The sequence below is a fragment of the Micromesistius poutassou genome, assembly GCF_964030765.1.
Source record: "Micromesistius poutassou genome assembly, chromosome: 5".
Classification (NCBI taxonomy): Eukaryota; Metazoa; Chordata; class Actinopteri; order Gadiformes; family Gadidae; genus Micromesistius; species Micromesistius poutassou.
In genome coordinates this window covers 21,474,674-21,499,673 of record NC_140275.1, presented here as the reverse complement: position 1 = coordinate 21,499,673, position 25,000 = coordinate 21,474,674, and the positions used below count along the sequence as shown (strand labels likewise).

Genomic DNA, 25,000 nt, shown 5'->3' with positions numbered 1-25,000 from the left:
CCAGGGGCAGCAATTGATTTTCACTGCCCTGGACGGTCGTGTGGTTGGGCACCCATATTATGGGCGCCCAACCATACGTGGTTCCAAAAGCTCCAGCCAAACGTTAAGAGCAAGCAAGGTCGATAGTCACAACTCTTTTCTGTTTTGGCACCACAGCGGTGGAACAAGCTCCCTGCCAAAGTCAGGACCGCAGTGCTCTCCCCCCCTAACCACCCCCGCCCCCCCCCCCCCCCCCAAACACACACACACACACACACACACACACACCCACACACACACATCCCTCTTACACACTTATTGTATGTTGTACGTCCTGGCACTTAATAATAGTACTGTGCATTGTGTAGCATCTCATCCTAGCTCTCTTTGTTGTGTAATGGGTTAACCTAGTGATTGTTAGTGGCACTTGGTTCTGTGAACATCATTACTGTATTTCCGACAAATGTTCTTATTGTAATTCGCTTGGGATAAAAGCATCTGCTAAAGGCCCTAAATGTAAACGTGAAAATGTTAACGTAAAGGGAAGAAGAGCACAAACAACACAACCTGTGCAAAAAGCTAGTGGCTAATTAAAAGGGCTAGTTCATGATTGAGGCTTTTCTGCCCTTTGGGAACCTTCCCAGGTCTAGACGAGGGCAGTGAGACTCCTCTTTGGCCGGCAGTGATCCCCTGTACGTGAACCAGAATCCATTAGCAATAGCGAGCTGATGTAAATTCCCAGGCTCCAGAGCATTAGCAACGTGACTTCATACACCTTCCAGATAATGCAAAGACTTATCTGTTTATGTGTGTGTATCCGGAATAAAGGACACAAGACTTATAGTTATTTTACAAGCAGTTATAGGCAGTTACAAGGAATATTATTTTGCTATAATAGATACTATATAGGTAACTGAGTTGAAGAAATGGAAGAAGCGATAATTTGGAAAGAAATAGTGCTGTAGTAAGTGCTTGTAAAATAAGCCTCCTTTTTGATATTGGAATTAGCCTCTTTGCCTTACTTAATTCCAGATATACACCTGGAATTAGATTCATATTTGCATTACATGGAAGGAGAATTAACTTGATCTGGGTCTCACAGAATGAGACAAAGCCAAAATCCTGGACGTACCCTGTCAACGTTTACGACTGCTACATTTACTTTGGGCAAGGCCGTTGCTTACTAAAATATTTACTGCGATGCTTCTTGTTTTGTTATGAACTGAAATTCCCTCCACCTGGCACAGATTGGTCATAACGCTTTCCTTTTGGGAGAGGCTTTCAACAGGCTGGAGGCCAGATGGCTGCGGAGTGGAACAGAATGTGAACCCAGGATGGTGTCACCGGGCTAACTGAGCATTGTGACGCATCAAGAATCGATGACACGATTTCAGAGCTGTAACCGTTTGTAACTCAGATGTAAATAAAACAAGATAGAGAGAGAGGGTAAGAGTGGGCAAGACAGAGAGAAGGAGAGATGGAGCCATGTTCAGGCATTCTCTACTTATCTTTTTTCTGGGTCAGCTCTTTTTGAAATACACAGTTTCAAATGGAACTCAACCCTACTAGCACTACACACACACACACACACACACACACACACACACACACGCACACACACACACTCACATACACACACATGCACGCATTCTAGACTGCTTTATGGCTGATTACACAGCCATAGAGAGGTGCATCATGGGACAAGTAGCTGGTTTGTAACATTCCTAAGGGCGAAAGACTGTATAAGCCCCCATAACCATTCCAACCCCCGCACACACTACCATTGAGAAAGGCGTGTGTGCGTGCGTGTGTGAGTGTCTGCGTGTGTGTTTTTTGTGTGTGTGTGTCTGTGCATGGGCATCTTCTGACACCAATACGTCAAACTGGTTTCCAGTTACAGAGCTTCAACCAGGCTTTGTAATCCAGGCTTTAAACATCACATAATTTGACAGCCATTCAAAGTCATTCAATTAAATCAAAACATGCATATTTTTAACTATATTTATATATGTATATGTTATTTTGGTTTGAATTGTTGCAGAGTTATGCTTCTTGAGCCTAGACTTCAGTATTTTCTGGTTTGGACTGTACATCAAACAAGCACAAACAAGTTCATTCCAGCCATTCCACCTGCAGTTTTGTTGTTAGGGTTAAAAAATACAGTGTGGGTGCGATGGGATTTGACGGGACATGAACGCGAGGGCTGACCCTGCAAAGCCACTCCCGACCCCCTATTTCTGGTTTACACAAAATATTCATCATAAAATATCAATTGAGAAGCCTTTATTTCCTTGTAGCCTATCACCTGCTATGCTTTTGCTTTTATTTATGAGAAGCACATTGTATTGCCACTGTATGGAAGGCTACACATGCCCTTATCTAGAGCTGGTTTACCAGTACACAACGTTTAAAACTGAGCAAAGTTGATGCCAACAGACGGTTACAACGTCAATCAAGTATGTGATATGATGGTTGATTATTTTATATTGATTAAACTAGTAAACCATAAGTCACCAACTGGGCAACTCTGTTATCAAAATCTGGCCCCAGTTGCCGAACGGAAGTAGAATCATCAAAGCATCATGAGGTGTCATTCACGAGAACTTTCTGATGTCACAAAAATGTTTTCCCCCTAATACCCAGCGATGTGAACACGCCATTTGGCACAGGAAAAGGAAGAATTTCAAATGGCTTGTAATGGCTAATCACACTCACACCTCTGGTGGTATAATAGGGGGCCCTGTAAATGGTAAAGAAAGATTATTGTTTTTCCTGTGTGCGTCTTCCGGTCTGATCAAGGGCTCTCCAAAAGTTTATTCTGTTTCACCTTCTCGCCATTTAAATTAATTTTTGGCGTTCCAATTCGAGCATGGAGATGTTGACCGTTAAGTGCACTGGCGCCGCCGAGCTACTAGGGGGCGATGAAGCGGCCAGCAGCATCTCCAACACCCGCTGTTTACAGTCGAGCAAGTCACCAGAGACTGTAGTGTTGACAATCCACTTCAGTCCAATTCAAAGTGTGGTTCGGTACACATCTACTGAACTCATGTTCTTACAGGTTGTTTTTATAGATTTTATAGAACATTTTTATGTTACGGAAATACTGTAAATACAAAGTAGAGATTTTAGAGGGCTAGTCTAACCTGGTAAGACTTGCTCGTAGTTTATCATCTAAAACGAATTCGACAATACAAAATAACTCACAAATCATATTATTCCGCACATGATTCGTTGTCGTTTACATCCAATAAGTCCACTCCACTACACGAACGGGTGTTGTACACGTACGGCCTACTGATAAGCATGCCCTTTATGATTTATGACAATGTATTGTCGACCACACAATTCATTTCTACTCTGTTCATAGGAGCCTTGGCTGTACTACAGACCAGACTGACAACACATTACTCCTGGGAACATGAAACGACAACGGAAAGCCGACAGGTTGATAAAGTTCATCTTCGGTTATTGAATTGTGTGAATTGTGTGGCCTCTAATCTCTCACTGACTTGTTATTACTACTATTATTATTTTTATAATTATTATTGTAAACGAGATTCCTAATTTAATCTGTGTTGATCTTGAATCATCATCATAATCACCCCTCCGTCCCCAGGCGGCCCCTGAGGCAGGCTGGCCCCCAGGCCAAGAGGGGCCCGCCGCGGGTCCAATGCGCTGTCAGCTCCCTGATAAAGCAACAGATTGGTGCTGAGCAGGTAGAGCCAAGTGTACCATCCTTCCTATATGATTTAGTAGTGACATGTTCTCACTTTGATAGTGCTACAGAAAACGGGCTAAAACTTTCTTTCAGCCTGAAGTATGCTTTTGACCAGGGTGCCTACAAACATTTGCCTAGATTACAAACTGTTAACATTACAATGGGGGAACCAGACCTCCACAAAACTATATTTAACAATCATGCTTCAGACCTTCCACATCTCTCTAGGCAGGGTAGAATATAATCTCTCTTCGTAAAGATGAGCATGCCATTTTGTGTCTCAATTGTTTTTAGGTTTCAGACATGAAGTCTTTAGCAGGAGGAACTGCTGGTCAGAACCTGCAGGAACTAGAGGATGGGAGTGTGACACACAAGCCTGACAGGTCAGCGGAACCCTCTGGCTGTCCATGACTCCATCTCTCTCCTGCTCCGTAGACTAATAAGAGTTTTCTCTGTCAGTTCAGGGCCCTCCGTCTCGTCAGCCATTGCTGAAAGGCTCCCACCCTCATGCGATCATCTGGGTGATGGGCAGACTCCTGACACTACTGGTGTGTGTGTGTGTGTGTGTGTGTGTGTGTGTGTGTGTGTGTGTGTGTGTGTGTGTGTGTGTGTGTATGTGTGTGTGTGTGTGTGTGTGTGTGTGTGTGTGTGTGTGTTGTTTGTTGTATGTGTGTGCTGGAGGGTTGATGTGAGATTAACTATTAGATTTATTTTTGAAAGGCATATTTAAACGAAGCTTGTTACAATTAGGGTGCTGTTTAATTTGTCTGTGCTTATTTGACAGACAGTGCCCTTGTGTCCAGGAGTGATGCTGTATCTATTCCGGACCCCAAGAAGGTAGTGGAGGCATCAGAGGTGAGAATCTCTAGACTGCTTCTAAACCCCCTTGCCCCAATGCCCCAATGCCCCAATGCCCCATGTATCTCCTCCAGCTTACTGTGTGTGTGTGTGTGTGTGTGTTTGTGTGCGCATATGTACATACGTGTGTGTGTGTGTGTGTGTGTGTGTGTGTGTGTGTGTGTGTGTGTGTGTGTGTGTGTGTGTGTGTGTGTGTGTGTGTGTGTACATACGTGTGTGTGGATGTGTCTGCGTATGTACATACGTGTGTGTGTGTGTGTGTGTGTGTGTGTGTGTGTGTGTGTGTGTGTGTGTGTGTGTGTGTGTGTACATACATGTGTGTGGATGTGTCTGCGTATGTACATACGTGTGTGTGTGTGTGTGTGTGTGTGTGTACATACATGTGTGTGGATGTGTCTGCGTATGTACATACGTGTGTGTGTGTGTGTGTGTGTGTGTGTACATACATGTGTGTGGATGTGTCTGCGTATGTACATACGTGTGTGTGTGTGTGTGTGTGTGTCTGCGTATGTACATACGTGTGTGTGTGTGTGTGTGTGTGTGTGTTCATACGTGTGTGTGTGTGTGTGTGTGTTGCTGTGCGAGACAGCTGCAGGGCCTGGGCTCCTCTCTGAAGGTCACCATCCAGAGGGAGAGCGACAGCCGGGCGTTCGGAGAGACGGCTGGACAGCCAGAGGGACGGCCGCAGGGACAGCACCACTGCCACCTCTGCAGCAGCAGCTGTCTCAGCCTGCAGGTGGGCGCGTCCACTCAACGGTGAAACAAGACCACCACGGGATATGATGGGACAAGTTAACTGTGTGTGTGTGTGTGTGTGTGCGTGTGCGTGTGTGTGTGTGTGTGTGTGTGTGTGTGCGCATGCGTGTTTAGGCCTTTCAGAGTCACATGATGGGGACCGAGCACCAGAAGAGGCTGAAGGTGGTCACAGAGATTGTGAAGACCGCAGGAAACAGGTATATCCGTAAACATGTTATGATGTTAACTATACATTATATACATAACAAACAGATATGTGCAGCGTAAGGATAATGAATGCAAAGAGTGGGCACCTTATTCCATATTCACAAATAATGTTTATGAAAATAATTATTCCAAAACATCAGCTTTCCAATCTACTCACTTGACTGCAATGACTGAGCAAATTTGCCCCTTGGTTAATAATGCATATTTGTCATGATGATTAGAACTATGTTCATAAAACACATTCATGTTGCTTATCTTTATGTAGCCTAAGTATAGCCTGTAGCCTGTATCTTGTACACCCACCATCCTCTGGTACATATTTTTAAATTTAAATTAATTTATTAAGAATTTGACATCCATTCCTGATTGGTTGATGATTGTCTTTCCAGGGGAGATCAGCCAATCAGGCCACGGTGGTGTGACACCTGCCAATCACATTTTAGTGGTGACGTTATCCTTCACCGCCGGACCAATCAGCATAAGGTGAGACTGATCGCATCATATTCATTGAAGTTATTTAGTTATTTGCATAAACTACCTTCACAAACTACCTTTCACAAAATTGAGGGTATTGTTTCGTGTATTTTGTGCGTGTGCATGTGTGTAGTTGTGTAAGCAGTCATCTCGTCCTTACTGCCTGGTGTGTAAGCGGCACTTCCGAACTCCCAGGAAGTTTGTGGAACATATGAAGTCCCCAGAACACAAACAGAAGGTCAGAAGGGGTCCTCACGGCAACACTGCTGCTTTCTTTCAAACGTACAATATCTTACTTTGTTCCTGAAGAGGTCACAAAGAGAAATGTAATTATAATGCTGATGATGCCTTCAGCAAAACAACCAATCCATCTCCGTATGATAAACCATTCAAACTAAATGTAACTGACCCAATCTATTTTTTGTATATTTAATTTGGAGGATAATTCTAACTGTTTCAGGAGAATTCTGACTGCTAAAAATTGTATAATTGAGAAAACCGTGCATACAATCAAAATACTGTATATGTTGAGTTGGATTTTCCATTGCTTTGCTTTTTGTCGTTGTTTGTTGTTCTTGTTTTGATGTTCTTAGTTTTCCTCGTCTGTCGCTCCTCTCTCAGGTTCTCCTGGAGGAGGTGCAGGACGACGAGCTCATCACGGTGGACGCCATCGGCTGCTTCGAGGGAGAGGAGGGGTCGGGAGGGGAGGGGTCGGGAGGGGAGGGGTCGGGAGGGGAGGGGTCAGGAGAGGAGGGGTCGGGAGGGGAGGGGTCAGGAGAGGAGGGGTCGGGAGGGGAGGGGTCGGGAGGGGAGGGGTCAGGAGAGGAGGGGTCGGGAGGGGAGGGGTCAGGAGAGGAGGGGTCGGGAGGGGAGGGGTCGGGAGAGGAGGGGTCGGGAGGGGAGGGGTCGGGAGAGGAGGGGTCGGGAGGGGAGGGGTCAGGAGGGGAGGGGTCGGGAGAGGAGGGGTCGGGAGGGGAGGGGTCGGGAGAGGAGGGGTCGGGAGGGGAGGGGTCGGGAGAGGAGGGGTCGGGAGGGGAGGGGTCGGGAGGGGAAGAGGCGGAGGCTGGAGAGGGAGATGGAGACACCAGAGGTGGAGGGGAGGTGAGGGCCACAGACATGTGGGGTTGGACGTCTTTCTGCACACTTTCAACAACATTGGGATAAGACAGCAAAGCACCTGCCATAACCTTATAAACTGTGTGTGTGTGTGTGTGTGTGTGTGTGTGTGTGTGTGTGTGTGTGTGCTTGTCTTTATAGAAAACCTTCAAAGGAGAGGACACAGAAAAACAGGACTATGACCCTGACACAGTTTACGGTAGGGCAGCATGAATACAGTCTCATTGTTTGTGCTAACAGAGGTCGCAGTGGTGTGTGACTGATGAGGGGGGGGGGGGGGGGCAGGGCCTGAGCCCCCCAGAAAGAACGTCTCCACTCAATGCACTTTGCTGCTCTTCCAATGATTTGGTTTGAAATGGAATCTAGAATAAGTATAGAATACGCTCTGGCTGTCCCATTTTCTTTTCTCTTTCTTGGAGACTGACGGCCAGGTAATGAAGATACAGCAGCGTGAGGTCGGAGGGTTCAAACTGCCTTGAGGTTTCCGTCTGAGGACTGATGATCTCTTGCTTTCCACAGGAAGCAGTTTTGTGGTCCCTGTGACCGGTTTCCTGTGTCGTCTCTGTCAGAAGTTCTTTGATAATGAGGCCACAGCGCGGCACACACACTGTCGAACGCACACACACTACCTCAACCTGCAGGTAAACACACACACACACACACACACACACACACACACACACACACACACACACACACACACACACACACACACACACTACCTCAACCTGCAGGTAAACACACACACACACAAACACACACACACACACACACACACACACACACTACCTCAACCTGCAGGTAAACACACACACACACACACACACACACACACACACACACACACACACTACCTCAACCTGCAGGTAAACACACACACACACACACACTACCTCAACCTGCAGGTAAACACACACACACACACACACACACACACACACACACACACACTACCCCAACCTGCAGGTAAACACATGCACGCACGCACGCACACACACACACACACACACTACCTCAACCTGCAGGTAAACAAACACACACACACACACACACACACTACCCCAACCTGCAGGTAAACACATGCACGCACGCACGCACACACACACACACACACACACACTCTACCTCAACCTGCAGGTAAACACACACACACACACACGTGTGCGCACACACAGACAGCCGCTCTTGCAGACCGTGGGTCCTGGTTGGATGTTCACATCTCTCATATCTGCTTTTCTGTTTGGACAGATGCACCAGACGTCTGGAAACCATGGAAACCTGACACAAGAGCACACATGCTCAACACACACGTCCTCAACACACACGTCCTCACCACACACGTCCTCACCACACACATCCTAAACGCACACATCCTCACCACACATATCCTAAACGCACACAACCTCAACACACACACAACCTCAACACACACAACCTCAACACACACATCAACGGCACCGAATGAGGAACAGGAGCACATGCCGGCGACGGCCACACCCACCTGGGTCCATGTGAGCGGGCTCCGTTCTGGCCTCCATGGAGTTAGGGTCTCGTGTGCTTCAGGGTAAAACAGTTGCGATGGAAGATCCTAGATCCACCGCTTTAAGGTCTTCTTACATGGCTGTACAGCTGCTTCCTGCTCCTCGTGGTATCCATGTCCCAGTCACGTGCTTCAGCAGTAGTTTGCTCATGGCTACGAGTGATGAGTTCCGATGTTTACGCCATACTAGATGCTGTTTATAGTGTCTGTCAATATCTATAGTATCTATAAGTATCCGTACAATGTTCTAGCATCTAGTATTGTATATCAGATGCCTTGTCTGACCAGCCGAGAGAAAAGAATGGGCCTAAACTGATTCTTTGGAAATAACAGACATTTCGGAAATAGACAGAAAGGGAAAATGTTGAATTGTATCGCTCACATAAAAAGTCAAGCTTTGGAAATTTCCATCTGCTCACTTCAACACGGGGAGAAACAAAGGGAAAATGCTGGTCAGGAGATATGGTGTAGGAGGGGAAAATGTATGGAATGCTTACTGGATAAGAGACTTGGCTGTTAAATAATAAATGAAAGAGGCGTAGATGAAACCTTTTCACTTTACACACACGTTTATGTGGATATTGACAAAAATAAAACCCACAAAACACCCACACAGGATGTTCTGTGACAATGAAAGGGAAAGATGAAGGCTTGTAAAGATGAGGACAGACAGAAGGGTGTACGGTTACCGATGACTGAGATGACTGCTTCCTCTGGTGCTAAATAAAGGCTGCATCATCATTTTAACCTCCTTTGTTTCTGCTTATCAATTAACTGATGTTCATTGCTACATACACATTTTTTAATTACCTGTCTTATTAAAAAAAAATTACCAAATAAGCAGCTCATTCATGTCCAGCATCTAGACCCCCAATACACAGACATGCTTTTGAGAGGTGGATTCTGCTGCGATGTGTTAACCAGGAACTCAACAGTCTGGTGGCTATGTAATATTTATAGCTGTAGTTGTGTTACTTAGTAGGTGGAGCTAGAAACTTAACACAACAAGGACTATAGATAGATATATAGATCATTATGAATAATGCCAGCCATCTATGTGATGGCATTTATTAGAAAATGTTTGTCTTCATCAGATGCACTGAGGTCTGTTGGCTGGTTTATTTCCTGCTCCAAGCGGACTCTGCGGTTGTATAGAGCCCCTGGAGCCACCAGGGGGCCTCGAAGCTAACATTTCAGCCTTTATATATATATATATATATATATATTTTTTTTTTTTTTTAATTACCAGGCTCTCTTGGTAGCCAAGTGTGTTGACTGAAAGCACTTTTATGCACCAAATAAAGAAAAGTAACAATACACATTAACTGTCATATATATATTATAGGTTTGTTTTGTATTTTGATCATTTGTAGATGGATGCTAGCAGTGTATTTTTATTTAAGTTTCTTAACTTCATCACCACCAAAATAAAGATAACACCTTGGTTAGAGTGAATAAAGCTAGAGCACAATAAGTGGAGGATTTCATTTCAAAGTGAGTGGGGGGCTCTGGACATTGTACAGGAACAGCTCGGCTTCCAGGCCTCTTCAACACGGTCTGGGCTGCCATGTTATAGGAAAGCCTCCTGCTAGAGTTTAAGAGGTCTAGAAGCCCCCTGCTAGAGTTTGAGAGGTGGAGGACTCTCTGCTAGAGCTCTAGAGTTGAAGGACTCTCCTGCTGGAGGTCTGGAGGTGGAGAGTCCTCCCACTAGAGCTCTAGAGTTGGAGGACTCTCCTGCTGGAGGTCTAGTGAATGAACTGCAGGAAACACATTTGCATTTAGTGACCCTTTCATATTTTGTAGGATTTAATGCAGTTTAATAAATTACATTTATCCAATGTTATCTTCACAAGGTACTTGTGTTACAGTGGTAAAAGCATTAGCTGCTGGTAGCCAGGAAGCTGCCAAGGCTTGTAGCTCCACCCACCCAAAGCTCTTACTTTGATTTTGCCATAATTTCTCCCAAGTACGTTAAAACTGACCCACATTATTTTGAACCCTACATTAAAAAGTGCTTAACAGGCAAGAATATCTGGTTCGCTTGGATCCATAAATATACAAGGTGAGCATTTCCTCACATTACAGTAATGCAAATTTCAAGAGGAATTTCCCCACATTGAGTGATGTCAACCATTCAATTATGAGCTCACTCCTTTACACTAGGCCTGTCATTTTTAGTAAAACGCGTGTCAAAATAGCTGGCATTCAAACTAGTCTATAAACAACAAAGTCAAAATTGATAATTTTATTATACACATTGAAATAAGGACAGCAGATCCATGTTATTGCAGGAACTCCAAAGATGAACCAGCTGGCTGCTACTGCTTACGCTGGAAGTGAGGAGGCTGCTGCTGGTACCTAGGAGTCTTCTGCTGGTAACTAGGAGTCTTCTGCTGGTAACTAGGAGTCTTCTGCTGGTAACTAGGAGTCTTCTTCTGCTGCTGCTGCTGCTGCTGGTAACTAGGAGTCTTCTGCTGGTAACTAGGAGTCTTCTTCTGCTGCTGCTGCTGCTGGTAACTAGGAGTCTTCTTCTGCTGCTGCTGGTAACTAGGAGTCTTCTTCTGCTGCTGGTAACTAGGAGTCTTCTTCTGCTGCTGGTAACTAGGAGTCTTCTTCTGCTGCTGCTGGTAACTAGGAGTCTTCTTCTGCTGCTGCTGGTAACTAGGAGTCTTCTTCTGCTGCTGCTGGTAACTAGGAGTCTTCTTCTGCTGCTGGTAACTAGGAGTCTTCTTCTGCTGCTGCTGGTAACTAGGAGTCTTCTGCTGCTGGTAACTAGGAGTCTTCTGCTGCTGGTGGTAACTAGGAGTCTGCTGCTGGTAACTAGGAGTCTGCTGCTGGTAACTAGGAGTCTGCTGCTGGTAACTAGGAGTCTTCTTCTGCTGCTGCTTGTAGCTAGGGGGCTGCTGCGGCTGCTGCTTGTAGCTAGGGGGCTGCGGCTGCTGCTGCTTGTAGCTAGGGGGCTGCTGCTGCTGCTGCTTGTAGCTAGGGGGCTGCTGCTGCTGCTGCTGCTTGTAGCTAGGGGGCTGCTGCTGCTGCTGCTGCTTGTAGCTAGGGGGCTGCTGCTGCTGCTGCTGCTTGTAGCTAGGGGGCTGCTGCTGCTGCTGCTTGTAGCTAGGGGGCTGCTGCTGCTGCTTGTAGCTAGGGGGCTGCTGCTGCTGCTTGTAGCTAGGGGGCTGCTGCTGCTGCTTGTAGCTAGGGGGCTGCTGCTGCTGCTGCTGCTTGTAGCTAGGGGGCTGCTGCTGCTGCTGCTGCTTGTAGCTAGGGGGCTGCTGCTGCTGCTGCTGCTTGTAGCTAGGGGGCTGCTGCTGCTGCTGGTTGTAGCTAGGGGGCTGCTGCTGCTGCTGCTTGTAGCTAGAGGGCTGCTGCTGGTGGTGCTGCTTGTAGCTAGGAGGCTGCTGCTGCTGGGCTACATTGCTAGGCTTCTCTGGCTCAGAAAACACCTGCCTGTAAGCTGTTGTGAATACTTGTTAGCACACTGATACCTGCCTGTTTAAAATTTATATTTTTGGATTAAACTTACCATGTACTTGACACCCCACAGCAAGTAGTAGAGACAATTGCAGAACTCTGGTAGATAAGAAGAAATGCATTAAGGCCCTGCTACTGATTAATCATGGAGTAGAGAGCTAAACAATCAACAAATCACCTTATGAGAAAATCCATGGTTGCTGTGGAGAGCAGCTGCTGAAACCTGTGTGCCTAGCACTACAACTTCACTGAAATGAGAAGTGTCCCAATACAGTATCAAGTCAGCTGCTGAAGGTTTAACCAATTATTTACATCCAATGACATTGTTCTCTGTCACCGATTGGTTTGAAATAAGGTGCAACTCAATCATAATCACTGTGCCTAATGAGTTGGGACAGCTGACGTGACTCGTTGTCTTGTCGTGTCTATGTTCTATCACCTTATTTAAATTATGTTAATTATGTGTAATGGCCTAGTTAATTTAATCTAAAGTTCTTTTGGCGAATTCGCATATTTTATTCTCTAACAAATTTGTTCTTGACATTTAAAATAACAGTTTTGAGGAAAATTAAGCATTTGTCATTTATGCTTATAAATTTGTCATTTATGCTTATATTTTAAGCTATCTTATGCTATCTTATTTTCCTCCTAACTCTTAAATATAGACACATTTAAATGCTGAAATCATGCCACAGGACCACCTTTTTTTTTAGTCCCCCGGTATAGTTTCTCCATATTGACCAGGGCCCCCCACAAGCTAGTGACGGCCCTGTCCGTTGGCTCCTTCACCAGCAGCGGTGTGTGTGACGTGTGCTCCGGTGACAATCGACTACGTGGCATGTCTTCTCCGGCGCGCCGACAGGGGGCGCACTGCCGACCGGCGCAGAGGATAATGGGGCGGAGCAGGCTGTAAACAGGCAGCCATCAACGCGAATATACTTCGATTGAGTCAGGAAGAGGCTACGTAAATAAGTTGTAACACTATTCAGATTGTTTTTTTTTTTCCGAACGTTGAACTTGAATATCGAAGTGCCTTTTTTGTCCGGAGAGGAGATGGGACACAACGACCTGATGGGCCAGGCGGAGGATGTAGCGGACCAGGTGAGCACTGCTCCCCGGGAAACGGCCACCGTGCCACGGGTTGAGAGACCGCTCCGGGTCGGGGTAGCGGAGCAAACGTTAGCTGAAAGGGTTGTTGCTTAGTCTGGTATAAAGACTTTAACGTTTCTAGTTTTAGGCATGGCCCCTTGAACCGTTAACGCGTGGCCCTGTTTGAAGGACGGAAGCTAAAAAAAAATAAGACGGCGTGTTCTTTTTGTTGTTGTGTTTTCAGCCATAATAGATCATGAAGTAGTCCAGCCGGACTTGTTCCGTCGAAGTGCTTCAACGACACAATTCACAGAGAGGTTTCAAAACGCAGTGTGAGCCAACCCTGAACCCACCCTATCTGTTGCAGGGGAAATGGACAAATCACCGCTGTAGTGAAATGCTATGATTTTGCTACCATCACACATCTCCGCCACCACTGCCACTGTGGCAGTGGTGGCGGAGATGTAAACTTATTGGGCCCCAGCATCATTGATGCTGGGGCCCAATAAGTTTACATCTAGCGTGTGGCTTTTGCCCGAAAGGCATCCTCCTCAGGGCGTACAGGGATCCTGTGATTTGATGATGGTCTAAATGGCCTGCACCTCCCATGTGCGATGTAGCGTGGCCTTATCAGAGCCCTCCACGTCCATGTGTTGTTGATTTGTTTGTTTGTCATTTGCCTAGGAGAACATGACACGGATTTAACCGCATAGTCGACTTACTAGTTTGTATCTAATCACCCCCACTGCCGCCCCCCTCTTCCTTCTTCGTCTTATGAAATCATCAGCTTACGCCTGCCCGCTTCGTGCACTGGTGGTCTCAATGGCACATTAGTAGGTAAACCACACAGTCTCCATAGCAACTGCCATTGATTCCCACTCGGTCACTTGAGCGTACACCAGTATTGACAGGGAGAAAGGTGATTGGCCAAGAGGCACACCAGCTCCTGCCGGTGTGGAAAGCTAAACTTAGGTGGCGCTTGGCTGGAGGAGAATGACTCATAAACAACACTTATGTACTCAATGCGCTGCCAAAGAAAAGGACACACCTGCGGTTAGAGCTGCGATGGTGAAAAGATGACACCCCCAACACAGAACACAATTGTTGCCCACAGAAGAGAAGGGAAATAACCAGCTGAAAACACCGCTCTGACTACTCCACATGGACTCTCTGTTGTCACCTCTCTCCCTCCTCTCTGCCGCAGTTTCTGCGTCTCACCAAGCAGTATCTCCCCCACTTGGCGCGCTTGTGTCTGATCAGCACCTTCCTGGAGGACGGGGTGAGGATGTGGTTCCAGTGGTCGGAGCAAAGCGACTACATTTCGGCCACGTGGAGCTGTGGCTGGTTCCTGGCCTCCTGCTTCGTCCTCATCAACCTGCTGGGGCAGCTGGGTGAGGCCCTGAGACCGACCCGCACTACACACCCGTCTGTCTGTCCGTCCATGGGTTCAAGACCGCAGCCGTTAGGGCTGCAGCGATGAGTCGCAGCCCTAATGAAATAAAACAATTCAAATGCTTTAATAATTATGCTTTTTCTCATTTGTATTGCATGCTTAAATGAGCATGCAATACGCTTGTGCTTAAATTAAATGTATACTCTGTTTGTTCATCTCCCTCCGATAGATTTCCGACACATTTTAGAAACTTTTTAAAACAAGGTTTATTTTTACAATGTTTACATGTTCATGTTTGGAATTTCTGTGATAGAAAAAAAATCCAAGCGGCGTATTGATCTACTATTTGATGACGCTGTGCTCAGTCAGCAGCAAGCACAACCGACAAGTCAGCGGGCAACCTGCCGGGTCAATGCCCTCCTCCCAGCCAATCAGAATCAAGCATTCTTAAACAAAGTAGAATAAGAGCTGTCATTTGAGTGTGAATAGTTCTTCCATCAGCTTTAAGTGGGATGTGCCGTGACCATATCTCCTCTGGTTTAATGCGTGCCTTCCTCAGCATGAGACGATTGAGAGTTTAGACCGCTGTCAGCTCATCAGGGAATCTCTTGCCTGATTGGTTCTGAGTGGTTCTAACACCTGTCGATGGCAGAGAAATGTAGCCAGGGAGGGAGTTCTAGGAAAGAACGAAGAAGGCCTATCTTTTTTAAAGGTGACATATTATACCACCAGATGTGAGTGTGATTAGCCGTTTTGAAAATCTGCATCTTCTGACGTCACTTGCGGGGGTGTCCACCTAACTGCTGATCACACTCACACCTGGTGGTATAATATGTCACCTTTTTAAAAGCTAGCTCACGTCGTTGAGTGCAAGCGTTGGTATGAATGATGTGGTGAAGTGCGCCACACACACCAGGGTGTCCAAGAAGCTTAACCTCTCTCTGGGGCGCAGCCGTCAATACCGCCCACTCACGGGTCTCCAGACATCCAGCCTCCGCCCCACTGTGTCATAAGCAGCATGGTCCCCTCTGGGCATTCCTCATGGCCAGAGGGGACCATGCTGCTACGTACTATATCATGGTGACCTGGAGGGGCCTCTGAGAGGGCCCTGGGGCAACAACACTGAGGGCTGACCTGACTGGCTGCAGGCGTTTGGCGTAGCGCGTAGAACGGCCGCCCTCTAAAGGGAAACATGCGTGGTATGGTAATCAGTCGGCGCTTGGCCCTGTAACCAGGAGGTAAAACAGACGGCACGCATTAAATCAGCTTGATGGAATAGTAATCACTCACTCGTAGACCTAAAATTACATGAAATTGCCATGGATTTAGTGGAATATCATTTTCAGTTGATTTATGCACACCTTGATATCCCTTAATATAACAGAATTAGTAGTCAATTCCGGAATTGGGTTGCTCTCAGCCAGGGGGTGGGGGTACTTTAAAGGTTCATAAAAGCAGCGCTTAAGGCCCTGACACACCAACCAGATGATTGGCCGTTGGACAGTCTGGCGAGCTCCGTGACCTGAGTCTGTTGGGTGTGTGCTGTGACCTGAGTCTGTTGGGTGTGTGCTGTGACCTGAGTCTGTTCGGTGTGTGCTGTGACCTGAGTCTGTTGGGTGTGTGCTGTGACCTGAGTCTGTTGGGTGTGTGCTGTGACCTGAGTCTGTTGGGTGTGTGCTGTGACCTGAGTCTGTTGGGTGTGTGCTGTGACCTGAGTCTGTTCGGTGTGTGCTGTGCGATCGGCCGTCGTCAAAGCCGTCTGTGATCTTTTCAGCCGATTGCACATGTTGAATGTCGGCCATGACCAAAATCGGTCCGACTGCCCTTTCTGCCGACGATCGTCAGTCGGGATGGTGTGTCAGGGCCTTAAGACGTTGAGTGTTGGTACTAAACAACGACTAATGTGTCTGTTTGTGGCCCTCTGCCTCTAGGTGGCTGTGTGTTGATTCTCAGCAGGAACTTTGTCCAGTATGCCTGCTTCGCCCTGTTTGGAATCATTGCCCTGCAGGTAGGTACTATGGTGCCAGGAGAGTCTGGCAGATCAATTCTCTCTGTGACCTACATACATGGGAAGGTGCAAGGTGTCATATTGTTAGTTGAATACGTACGTAAGAGGAACTGCATTATCAGTTCTAAGCAATTATTATTAGAACGAATGTGAAGAATGTCAAAGATGTCTTTGCCATGAGCTGCAGAGATCTTTAAGTTCGCTCTACCCCTGGAGAGTGGGTATCCGTCACTGTAGCGTCCCGTCCTTCATCTGTCAACAGACCTCTGAAGAATAAGTCCCGCCTCCGAGGCTCCCGGTTCCCTCGGTCAAATTGTCGGTGCCGTTAAAGTAGTAAACGATTTATAAATGCTATTTTAACGGCACCGATAATCCAAAAACCCTGTCGAAACTAGATGGTAAAAGTGTGTAGTTCAAAACGTGACGCAGCTTTTACTTCTTCGCCACCTACACAGTTTGTTATGTACGATCATTCAAAAACCCCGTGTTATCTCCTATAGACATTTGACCGAGGGAACCGGGAGCCTCGGAGGCGGGACTTATTCTTCAGAGGCCTATGAGGGGATGAAGTCGTGCTAACCTCCTGTCAATCATGTGACGAGTACACTGACAGATTTAACCCTGGCTCTGACTTACTGCAGGGCTTGAACGAGAAAGACTCGACAGTGAGTCCTGTGTTCTGTGGGGCGATGCGTTTTGTGAGAGAGGGAGGACGGGGGAAGCAGGGGAGACCTTTGGGGGAGACCTGAACTTGTTTCTTACGCCAGGAGTGTACGCCACGATTCTCTGGAAATATGCGGCCCCCCTACGGCAGAAGACTAATCTGACAGTCTGCCAAAACACGTTGCACCTTTCTATATTTGATTTAATTGATTGTTAGGTGAGCACTAAGGCTGTCTGTCTGTCTGTCTGTCTTCCAGACTGTGGCATACAGTATACTCTGGGATGTGAAGTTCCTCATGAGGTGATCAAATGCTTTTTTTTTTTTAATGTATTAAGAATGTAAAAGAACATGTGTAGCATATTAAAGTCAATGACTCATTTTGTTTTTAATATTAATAGAAAAGACTCAAATAGTTTCAATGTAAGTTCTAGTTTCATTGTTGTTGTTATTATTATAATTATTTAGTATCATTGTGTCACATGACACACTGACACACGGAGGAGAAGAGAGGCAATGCCGTCTCTAATTCCTCCAATCCCTGCTTTAGGAACCTGGCTCTTGGAGGCGGGCTGCTGCTGCTATTGGCTGAGAGCCGGGGCGAGGGGAAGAGCATGTTTGCCGGGGTGCCCTCTCTAGGGGAGAGCTCCCCCAAACAGTACATGCAGCTGGGGGGTCGCGTCCTCCTCGTTCTGATGTTCATGACCCTGCTGCACTTTGAGCTGAACCTCATCACTGTGAGTGTAGTTCACCTCCTTCAGCACCTCGTCAGAGTGTACGCTGAGCACGCACACACACACACACGCACGCACGCACGCACGCACGCACGCACGCACGCACGCACACACACTGTGCGGTAGAACACAGTGAAATGATTGGCAAAAGTCGTCAAGAAGGGTTGACAAGTAATAAATATAAAATCACCAAAAAAGAAAATATGTAATATCAGATCACCAAGCAACCAAGTGTACTTTTTTTTTTAAACAGTTTAAGAGCCGGGTCATGGCCTGGCGAGAAGTCGACAGCCACCCACAGTCCACACACCCCCCTCCCCTCTCACTGTGCACCACTAGTGGACCCTGGGTTATACTTAGTTAGACTTAGTTGGGTTAAGTTGGTTTATCCATCAGGGACAATGTAAAAAAAAAAAAGGCTTGAGTCTCCTGAGAGGAGATGCACTGAGGCCGATTATAGCGCCTCGCTCATTCCACTCCGTTGTCCCGGAGCAGGTACCCGTATCATTACTGTGTGTGTGTGTGTGTGTGTGTGTGTGTGTGTGTGTGTGTGTGTGTGTGTGTGTGTGTAGATCCTGGTGTGTGTGTGTAGATCCCGGAGCAGGTACCCATATCATTACTGTGTGTGTGTGTGTGTGTGTGTGTGTGTGTGTGTGTGTGTGTGTGTGTGTGTGTGTGTGTGTGTGTGTGTGTGTGTGTGTGTGTGTGTGTGTGTGTGTGTGTGTGTGTGTGTGTGTGTGTAGATCCTGGTGTGTGTGTAGATCCCGGAGCAGGTACCCATATCATTACTGTGTGTGTGTGTGTGTGTGTGTGTGTGTGTGTGTGTGTGTGTGTGTGTGTGTGTGTGTGTGTGTGTGTGTGTGGATCCTGGTGTGTGTGTGTAGATCCCGGAGCAGGTACCCATATCATTACTGTGTGTGTGTGTGTGTGTAGATCCTGGTGTGTGTGTAGATCCTGGTGTGTGTGTAGATCCTGGTGTGTGTGTAGATCCTGGTGTGTGTGTAGATCCCGGAGCAGGTACCCATATCATTACTGTGTGTGTGCGTGTGTGTAGATCCTGGTGTGTGTGTAGATCCTGGTGTGTGTGTAGATCCCGGAGCAGGTACCCATATCATTACTGTGTGTGTGTGTGTGCGTGTAGATCCTGGTGTGTGTGTAGATCCCGGAGCAGGTACCCATATCATTACTGTGTGTGTGTGTGTGTGTAGATCCTGGTGTGTGTGTAGATCCTGGTGTGTGTGTAGATCCCGGAGCAGGTACCCATATCATTACTGTGTGTGTGTGTGTGTGTGTGTGTGTGTGCGTGTAGATCCTACAGAACCTGGTGGGCACGGCGCTCATCGTGCTGGTGGCGGTGGGCTTCAAGACCAAGCTGGCGGCGCTGACCCTGGTGCTGTGGCTGGCCTGGATCAACCTGTTCTTCAACGCCTTCTGGACGGTGCCCACCTACAAGCCCATGCACGACTTCCTCAAGTACGACTTCTTCCAGACCACCTCGGTCATCGGGGGCCTGCTGCTGGTGGTGGCCCTGGGGCCCGGGGGCGTCTCCATGGACGAGAAGAAGAAGGAGTGGTGAGGGAGGAGGGAGGAGGAGGAGGAGGAGGAGGAGGAGGAGGAGGAGAGGGGTTTGGTTAGAGGGGGAGCGGGGCGGGGGCTGATGAATTGAGTCTCGACATGAAGAGGGGAGGAGTGTCTGGAGGCATGTCATTTCAGGGATGGCGTTTGCATCAGAGGCGGAGGAGTGGATGACAGACAGACAGACAGACAGACAGACAGGGAGGCGAGTGAGTGAGTGGGCTGATCGATCGCTAGATGGATGGATGAGTTTTAGGCGGGGTGGAGACGTAGACAAGTGGGCCGCGGGATCTTGGTCAGCTTTCTGAGGAGTTAGGCCTCTGTGTCGGTCCGCTCCATCGACCGACGGATAGACCGTTTCTCTCCACCTCATCTCTTCCTCGTCTCCACACTTAACGTGTTACCTGTCAGAAGACTACTGCTTCTTCTTTCTCTTTCCGGTTAGGAATCAAATGTTCCATCTGTTTCGGAGTGCTTCGATTTAGATTTCTGTTGATTTTGAGAGAGGTGTGTGTGTGTGTGTGTGTGTGTGTGTGTGTGTGTGTGTGTGTGTGTGTGTGTGTGTGTGTGTGTGTGTGTGTGTGTGTGTGTGTGTGTGTGTGTGTGTGTGTGTGTGTGTGGCTGGTAGTTGCTGCCCTCAACAAAGCATTTCTGCTTTTAATATCTGGAGCGTTTCCAACTACTGCCAAAATGTAGAGAAACTCAAAGTGCCAATACTCTATGATAGACACTTACAGGCCCTCAGTCTAAGCAGAGTGGTTTTGCCGTTGTGTCTAATGCTGCCTGTCCAGTAGATACACCTTAGGCATTGCATTAATGGTAGGAAATATATTTCACATTATTAAAGACTTGTATGTGCGTCCGTCTGTATGTCTGGTTGTTAGACAGACAGACGGGCCTGTATAGACAGACAGACAGACAGACAGACAGCTCTTATGAGGTTATGCTGTGGATGAATGATTTCATTACAAAAATATCAATCAAAGCAGGCAATGTATTTTTATCTGTCCCTCGGTCTGTTTGCTTGTCAGTCTTTTTGCCCCCCCCCCCCCCCTCCCTCCCCCCAGAATCTATACGTGGAGATGCATTGAAATGTTTTTCTATTGTGTGTTTATGAAGATGTTTAATAAATAAATTTCAATCTTTCTGACACATTTTCTTTTACGCAATCATTCAGTCTCCCAACAGAATCACCAATACTATAATTCATATCACATTAACTTGATTCATGTTAACATTGTGTCTTTCCACCGTCAGGTGACTATAGGTGAAAGGCATCGTGGGTAACGTTGTGTTCTCTGGTATCAGCGGTGAAGGCTGGCTTATCTGTCAGAGAGCAGGACGTCCTGGAGAGGATGCTCCCAGGACAACATTTAACCTTCAACACTAACATCAACACTCATACATTGGAAACAATATCCATTACATTTAGTTTACCTTATTTATCTGTGCAATGAAAAAATACAGTAAAAGTACATGTCAAAAAAATTAAAACGAAAGTGCAGGAGAGGGACAATGCCCAGCAGGCTTATGATGTCATTATAAAAATGACATTAAGTTTGTTAAAAATAAATAAATCTGTTTTAGTCATTATTTGGTCATACCAAATTCTCATCTCTATAGGGCAGACAATTAGCTTAAGAAATGCACAACGTCAGATAATTCATGCAAATGAATATTTCTATAATCAACATAGACATTAATACTCTGAAAGACACAACAGGTGATGTTTGCTAGAAAATATATATCAACATGTTAAATGTTAAAGCGATGAAAATAATTCATTTGAATAATACTGTGTTTACTTCCTATCCCAATGTTCACCCATGCATATATCATTAATTAGACGTATTAATTAATCAATGAATGAAGGCCTACCTGTAAAGAGGAGACAGAACCGTAACATGTGGTCTGTTGTTGTTGAATCTGCCATGATGTCATTAGAGATGTACTATCAGTCAGAACGTGTTTACAAATGGTCTTATATATTGTTGAAGATTTTCATTGTATAATCAATGTGTGTATGCAGTTCAACTAGAATGACAATGTTTTTCTTTCTATCACTCTGTTTTGTGTGTGTGTGTGTGTGTGTGTGTGTGTGTGTGTGTGTGTGTGTGTGTGTGTGTGTGTGTGTGTGTGTGTGTGTGTGTGCTGTGGGGTCCAGGTGCTGTCCTTGGCTGCAGAGTGCTCCTTATTACTTGAATATAGGAGGACTGGATTGAAGCCACTATGTCGTGTGTGTGTGTGTGTGTGTGTGTGTGTGTGTGTGTGTGTGTGTGTGTGTGTGTGTGTGTGTGTGTGTGTGTGTGTGTGTGTGGCCGGTGTGTGTGTGTGTGTGTGTGTACTTGAGAAAGTTAGAGAGGCTCACAAACACATGATGTAAAGCCTCAACTGTAAACAATTCATTACATTTCAAATGACTATATTTATAGTATTTAAGTATTCATATAGTATATAACTACCTGCTGCTACCTGGGTGTCCAGTCAAGCCTGCATGCAGATGTCATGCGTCATGTGTTGCTGTGGTCTCTGGATTGTGCCAATTGGACTGAACACATGGAGGGGAAAAACGTATCCAAGTGCTTTGATACCATTTAAATCAGATGTATTTGCCTTCCAATCAGGGAGTAAAACGAAGGCTATAACACTTTGTCTTCAATCGACTTCTTCGATCGTAGGCGTAAGAGAACATTCATTCAAGGACATTATTTAAATGCCATGGCCACCATCTAACCACCAGAGGGCCACAGTGAGACAGTTCCATACACAAGTAATGCATGCGGAGTTTTCATGAAGGATCAAGTTACCTCTGGTAGGTATACCACATCAATTTAATGTTTAATGGTTCATGGTGGTGCCAGCAGTGAAATCAGTTAAACCTCTTCTTAAAACATATTTTGATCCAAATATACTCGACTATATTCACGTTGAGATTTTTGAATGCATTGCTATGCATTATAATTTCGACGATTGAATATATATTACAATCGAAGTATCATATTTAGTGTTGATTCATAGCGCTGCTGCTTTTCTTATTGATGTCCACTGGGGGGCGCTGATGTCTGAAAAAAAGCGTCCTCCGCGCCCTCTTTCAGCGGTCATGTGAGTGAACACATACTCACAGAACAGATGACAAATACAAATGAATACCAGCTAATCAGTATACTTTCTGCAGAAACATGATGGTAAAACATGTATTTGTAATTTCCAGTCCCTATGGTGTATAGTTAGACTATATCAACTAGGCCTCTACGCCACTTTTTCGAAAGAATATATCATCGTGAATATTCATACGTAGCCTAGTTGAATTTTTAACAGTGATAGTGTGTGTGTTGATTATATCCAGAGGGTTTTTTAAACCTTTTTTTTTTTTTGGCAGCTGGGTATTAATTACCTTTTAGCAGGGATAAAAAAAATATATATTAACATTCGTCTGAGAGGTTTTTACTAATGTGGCTAATTTATGAAATATGCTGAATGTTAAAAGCTTCCTTCCAAATGACGCTGACATTGTGGAGAGACTTTGTGAATGAGAGATCAGCGTCCATCTGGTGACTCGGTAATCAGGTGTCCTTGACTCGTGGTCCCTCTAAGCTCTTTACACAACCCACTTTAATTGAATGAATCACTTTAGATATGCCGTGCCTTAGGCCGACACAGTATTCGTTGAATGTTCCTCTAATTGAACTGAATTGAATTAAAATCCTTATACCGTAAGAAAAAAAATCGTTTAATTCAATCATCATTACTGGATACTGATAGATTAACAGTTATGTGCTTTCACAAGTGGCACTGTATTACTGTTCTTTGAAGAGTAATATATATATTATACTTAAATGATTAGTCAATCAATCAATCAATCGATCGATTTATCGATCTATATCTATATATCTAACTTAATTCATCATTCAACATTAAAATATATGAAATTACAATAATGAATAAGTTAAATGAGTAACAATTAAATAATTACATAATTATTTGTCATAATTTCCAAATGTCATATTTGGAAACTTTTGCCTCAATTATTCAGCTGTTAATATATGCCTTAAATAGTAGGTCTATGATCATCCAGCCATTATATTAATTATATCATGGTGAACTTACTGCTCTGACTTATGTTAATAGAATTACTTAAAGACTATAACAATAATTATTTCAATCATAACAATAAATATAATTATTATATTCACTCATAATATTACTATTATTTGATTATTATTATTACTATTATTATTATCATTATATTAAAAGATTGGTCTCAAAGTAATATTCATACATTCATTTAACAGTAATGCTTTCTCCTTCAAATCGAATTGATAACCTTTGTACCTAATGTGTGAGCTGCTTCAGTGTTATTAAAACGGTCCCCCTGTCACAGTCCCCTGCTGCAGGACCCCTCTCTCATCTCATTATCAGCGGCTGCACACACACCGTTCATATTGACGGAGTGATTAACAGCAACCCCAACATGTAGATGTAACCACGACAACCCTCTGTTGGCGTGACATGGTGATTAGACAAGCTGTCCTGTGATCGCTTCATCTCTGATCAATCTCTCTCTCTCCCTCTCTCTCTCTCTTTCTCTCTTGCTCTGTCCTTCTCTCTCTCTCTCCCTCTCTCTTGCTCTCTCTCTCTCGCTTGCTTTCTCTCTCCATCAGCACTACTACTACTATCACTCTGTCTCTCTCTCTGTCGCTCTCTCTGTCTCTCTCTCTCTGTCTCTGTCTCTCTCTATCTCTCTATCTCTCTCTCTCTTGCTCTGTCCTTCTCTCTCTCTCTCTTGCTCTGTCCTTCTCTCACTCTCTCTCACTCTCTCTCTCGCTCACTTTCTCTCTCTCTCCATCAGCACTACTACTATCACTCTGTCTCTCTCTCTGTCTCTCTCTCTGTCTCTCTCTCTCTCTCTCTCTCTCTCTCTCTCTCTCTCTCTCTCTCTCTCTCTCTCTCTCTCTCTCTCTCTGTCCTGTATCAGCCATAGGTAAAAGTACTGATCTGAATGTGTCTGTGTGTTTGTCTCATCCTCTCTCTCGCCGCCGGTGTGTGTGTGAGTGTGTGTGTGTGTGTGTGTGTGTATGTGGTTATGTGTGTCACGCTCTTCCTCCCTATCTTCAGCTCTCTGTCTGTGTGTGTGTATGTGTGTGTGTGTCTCTCGTTCCTTCTCTCTCCATCTGAATGTGTGTGTGTGTGTGTGTGTGTGTGTGTGTGTGTGTGTGTGTGTGTGCAGGTGAGTATTGATCTTCACATCAGCTCTATGTTCCTAAACACTTTAGTCTTCTGCTGCTGCTTCAGGACTGATGCACACCGCCCGCATGTACAGCACAGGTACAATCAATACAGCCTGAGCAGTGTGTGTGTGTGTGTGTGTGTGTGTGTGTGTGTGTGTGTGTGTGTGTGTGTGTGTGTGTGTGTGTGTGTGTGTGT

At 45.7% G+C, this 25,000-nt stretch overlaps 2 protein-coding genes across 2 annotated transcripts; both read left to right on the top strand.

Annotated features, from left to right (window-relative positions):
• Positions 1 to 3,004: 3,004 nt before the first annotated feature.
• On the top strand, positions 3,005 to 9,444 carry ciz1b (cdkn1a interacting zinc finger protein 1b). The gene is made up of 15 exons (XM_084467860.1): positions 3,005 to 3,125; positions 3,347 to 3,423; positions 3,596 to 3,695; positions 3,992 to 4,080; positions 4,157 to 4,245; positions 4,482 to 4,552; positions 5,145 to 5,291; positions 5,426 to 5,508; positions 5,908 to 6,001; positions 6,126 to 6,230; positions 6,614 to 6,757; positions 7,013 to 7,093; positions 7,250 to 7,307; positions 7,628 to 7,749; positions 8,357 to 9,444. The coding sequence occupies exons 2-15, from the start codon at positions 3,398 to 3,400 to the stop codon at positions 8,468 to 8,470; spliced, it is 1,323 nt and encodes a 440-aa protein (XP_084323986.1). The 5' UTR covers positions 3,005 to 3,125; positions 3,347 to 3,397; the 3' UTR covers positions 8,471 to 9,444.
• Positions 9,445 to 13,019: 3,575 nt separating this feature from the next.
• Positions 13,020 to 20,733, top strand: LOC311343637 (surfeit locus protein 4-like). The gene is made up of 6 exons (XM_084468552.1): positions 13,020 to 13,217; positions 14,410 to 14,596; positions 16,530 to 16,606; positions 17,527 to 17,570; positions 17,818 to 18,004; positions 19,311 to 20,733. Exons 1-6 carry the CDS (start codon positions 13,170 to 13,172, stop codon positions 19,575 to 19,577), a joined length of 810 nt encoding a protein of 269 aa, XP_084324678.1. The 5' UTR covers positions 13,020 to 13,169; the 3' UTR covers positions 19,578 to 20,733.
• Positions 20,734 to 25,000: the final 4,267 nt, after the last annotated feature.

What these genes read in the sequence shown, in the direction of transcription:
- ciz1b (XM_084467860.1), top strand. Translation starts at nt 3,398, where the DNA reads ATGAAACGACAACGGAAAGCCGACAG. An exon ending in GCAGACTCCTGACACTACTG is followed by an intron (nt 4,246 to 4,481) that starts GTGTGTGTGTGT and finishes CTTATTTGACAG; the next exon opens with ACAGTGCCCTTGTGTCCAGG. An exon ending in GCCGGACCAATCAGCATAAG is followed by an intron (nt 6,002 to 6,125) that starts GTGAGACTGATC and finishes GCATGTGTGTAG; the next exon opens with TTGTGTAAGCAGTCATCTCG.
- LOC311343637 (XM_084468552.1), top strand. Translation starts at nt 13,170, where the DNA reads ATGGGACACAACGACCTGATGGGCCAGGCGGAGGATGTAGCGGACCAG. An exon ending in TTGGAATCATTGCCCTGCAG is followed by an intron (nt 16,607 to 17,526) that starts GTAGGTACTATG and finishes TCTGTCTTCCAG; the next exon opens with ACTGTGGCATACAGTATACT. An exon ending in TTGAGCTGAACCTCATCACT is followed by an intron (nt 18,005 to 19,310) that starts GTGAGTGTAGTT and finishes GTGTGCGTGTAG; the next exon opens with ATCCTACAGAACCTGGTGGG.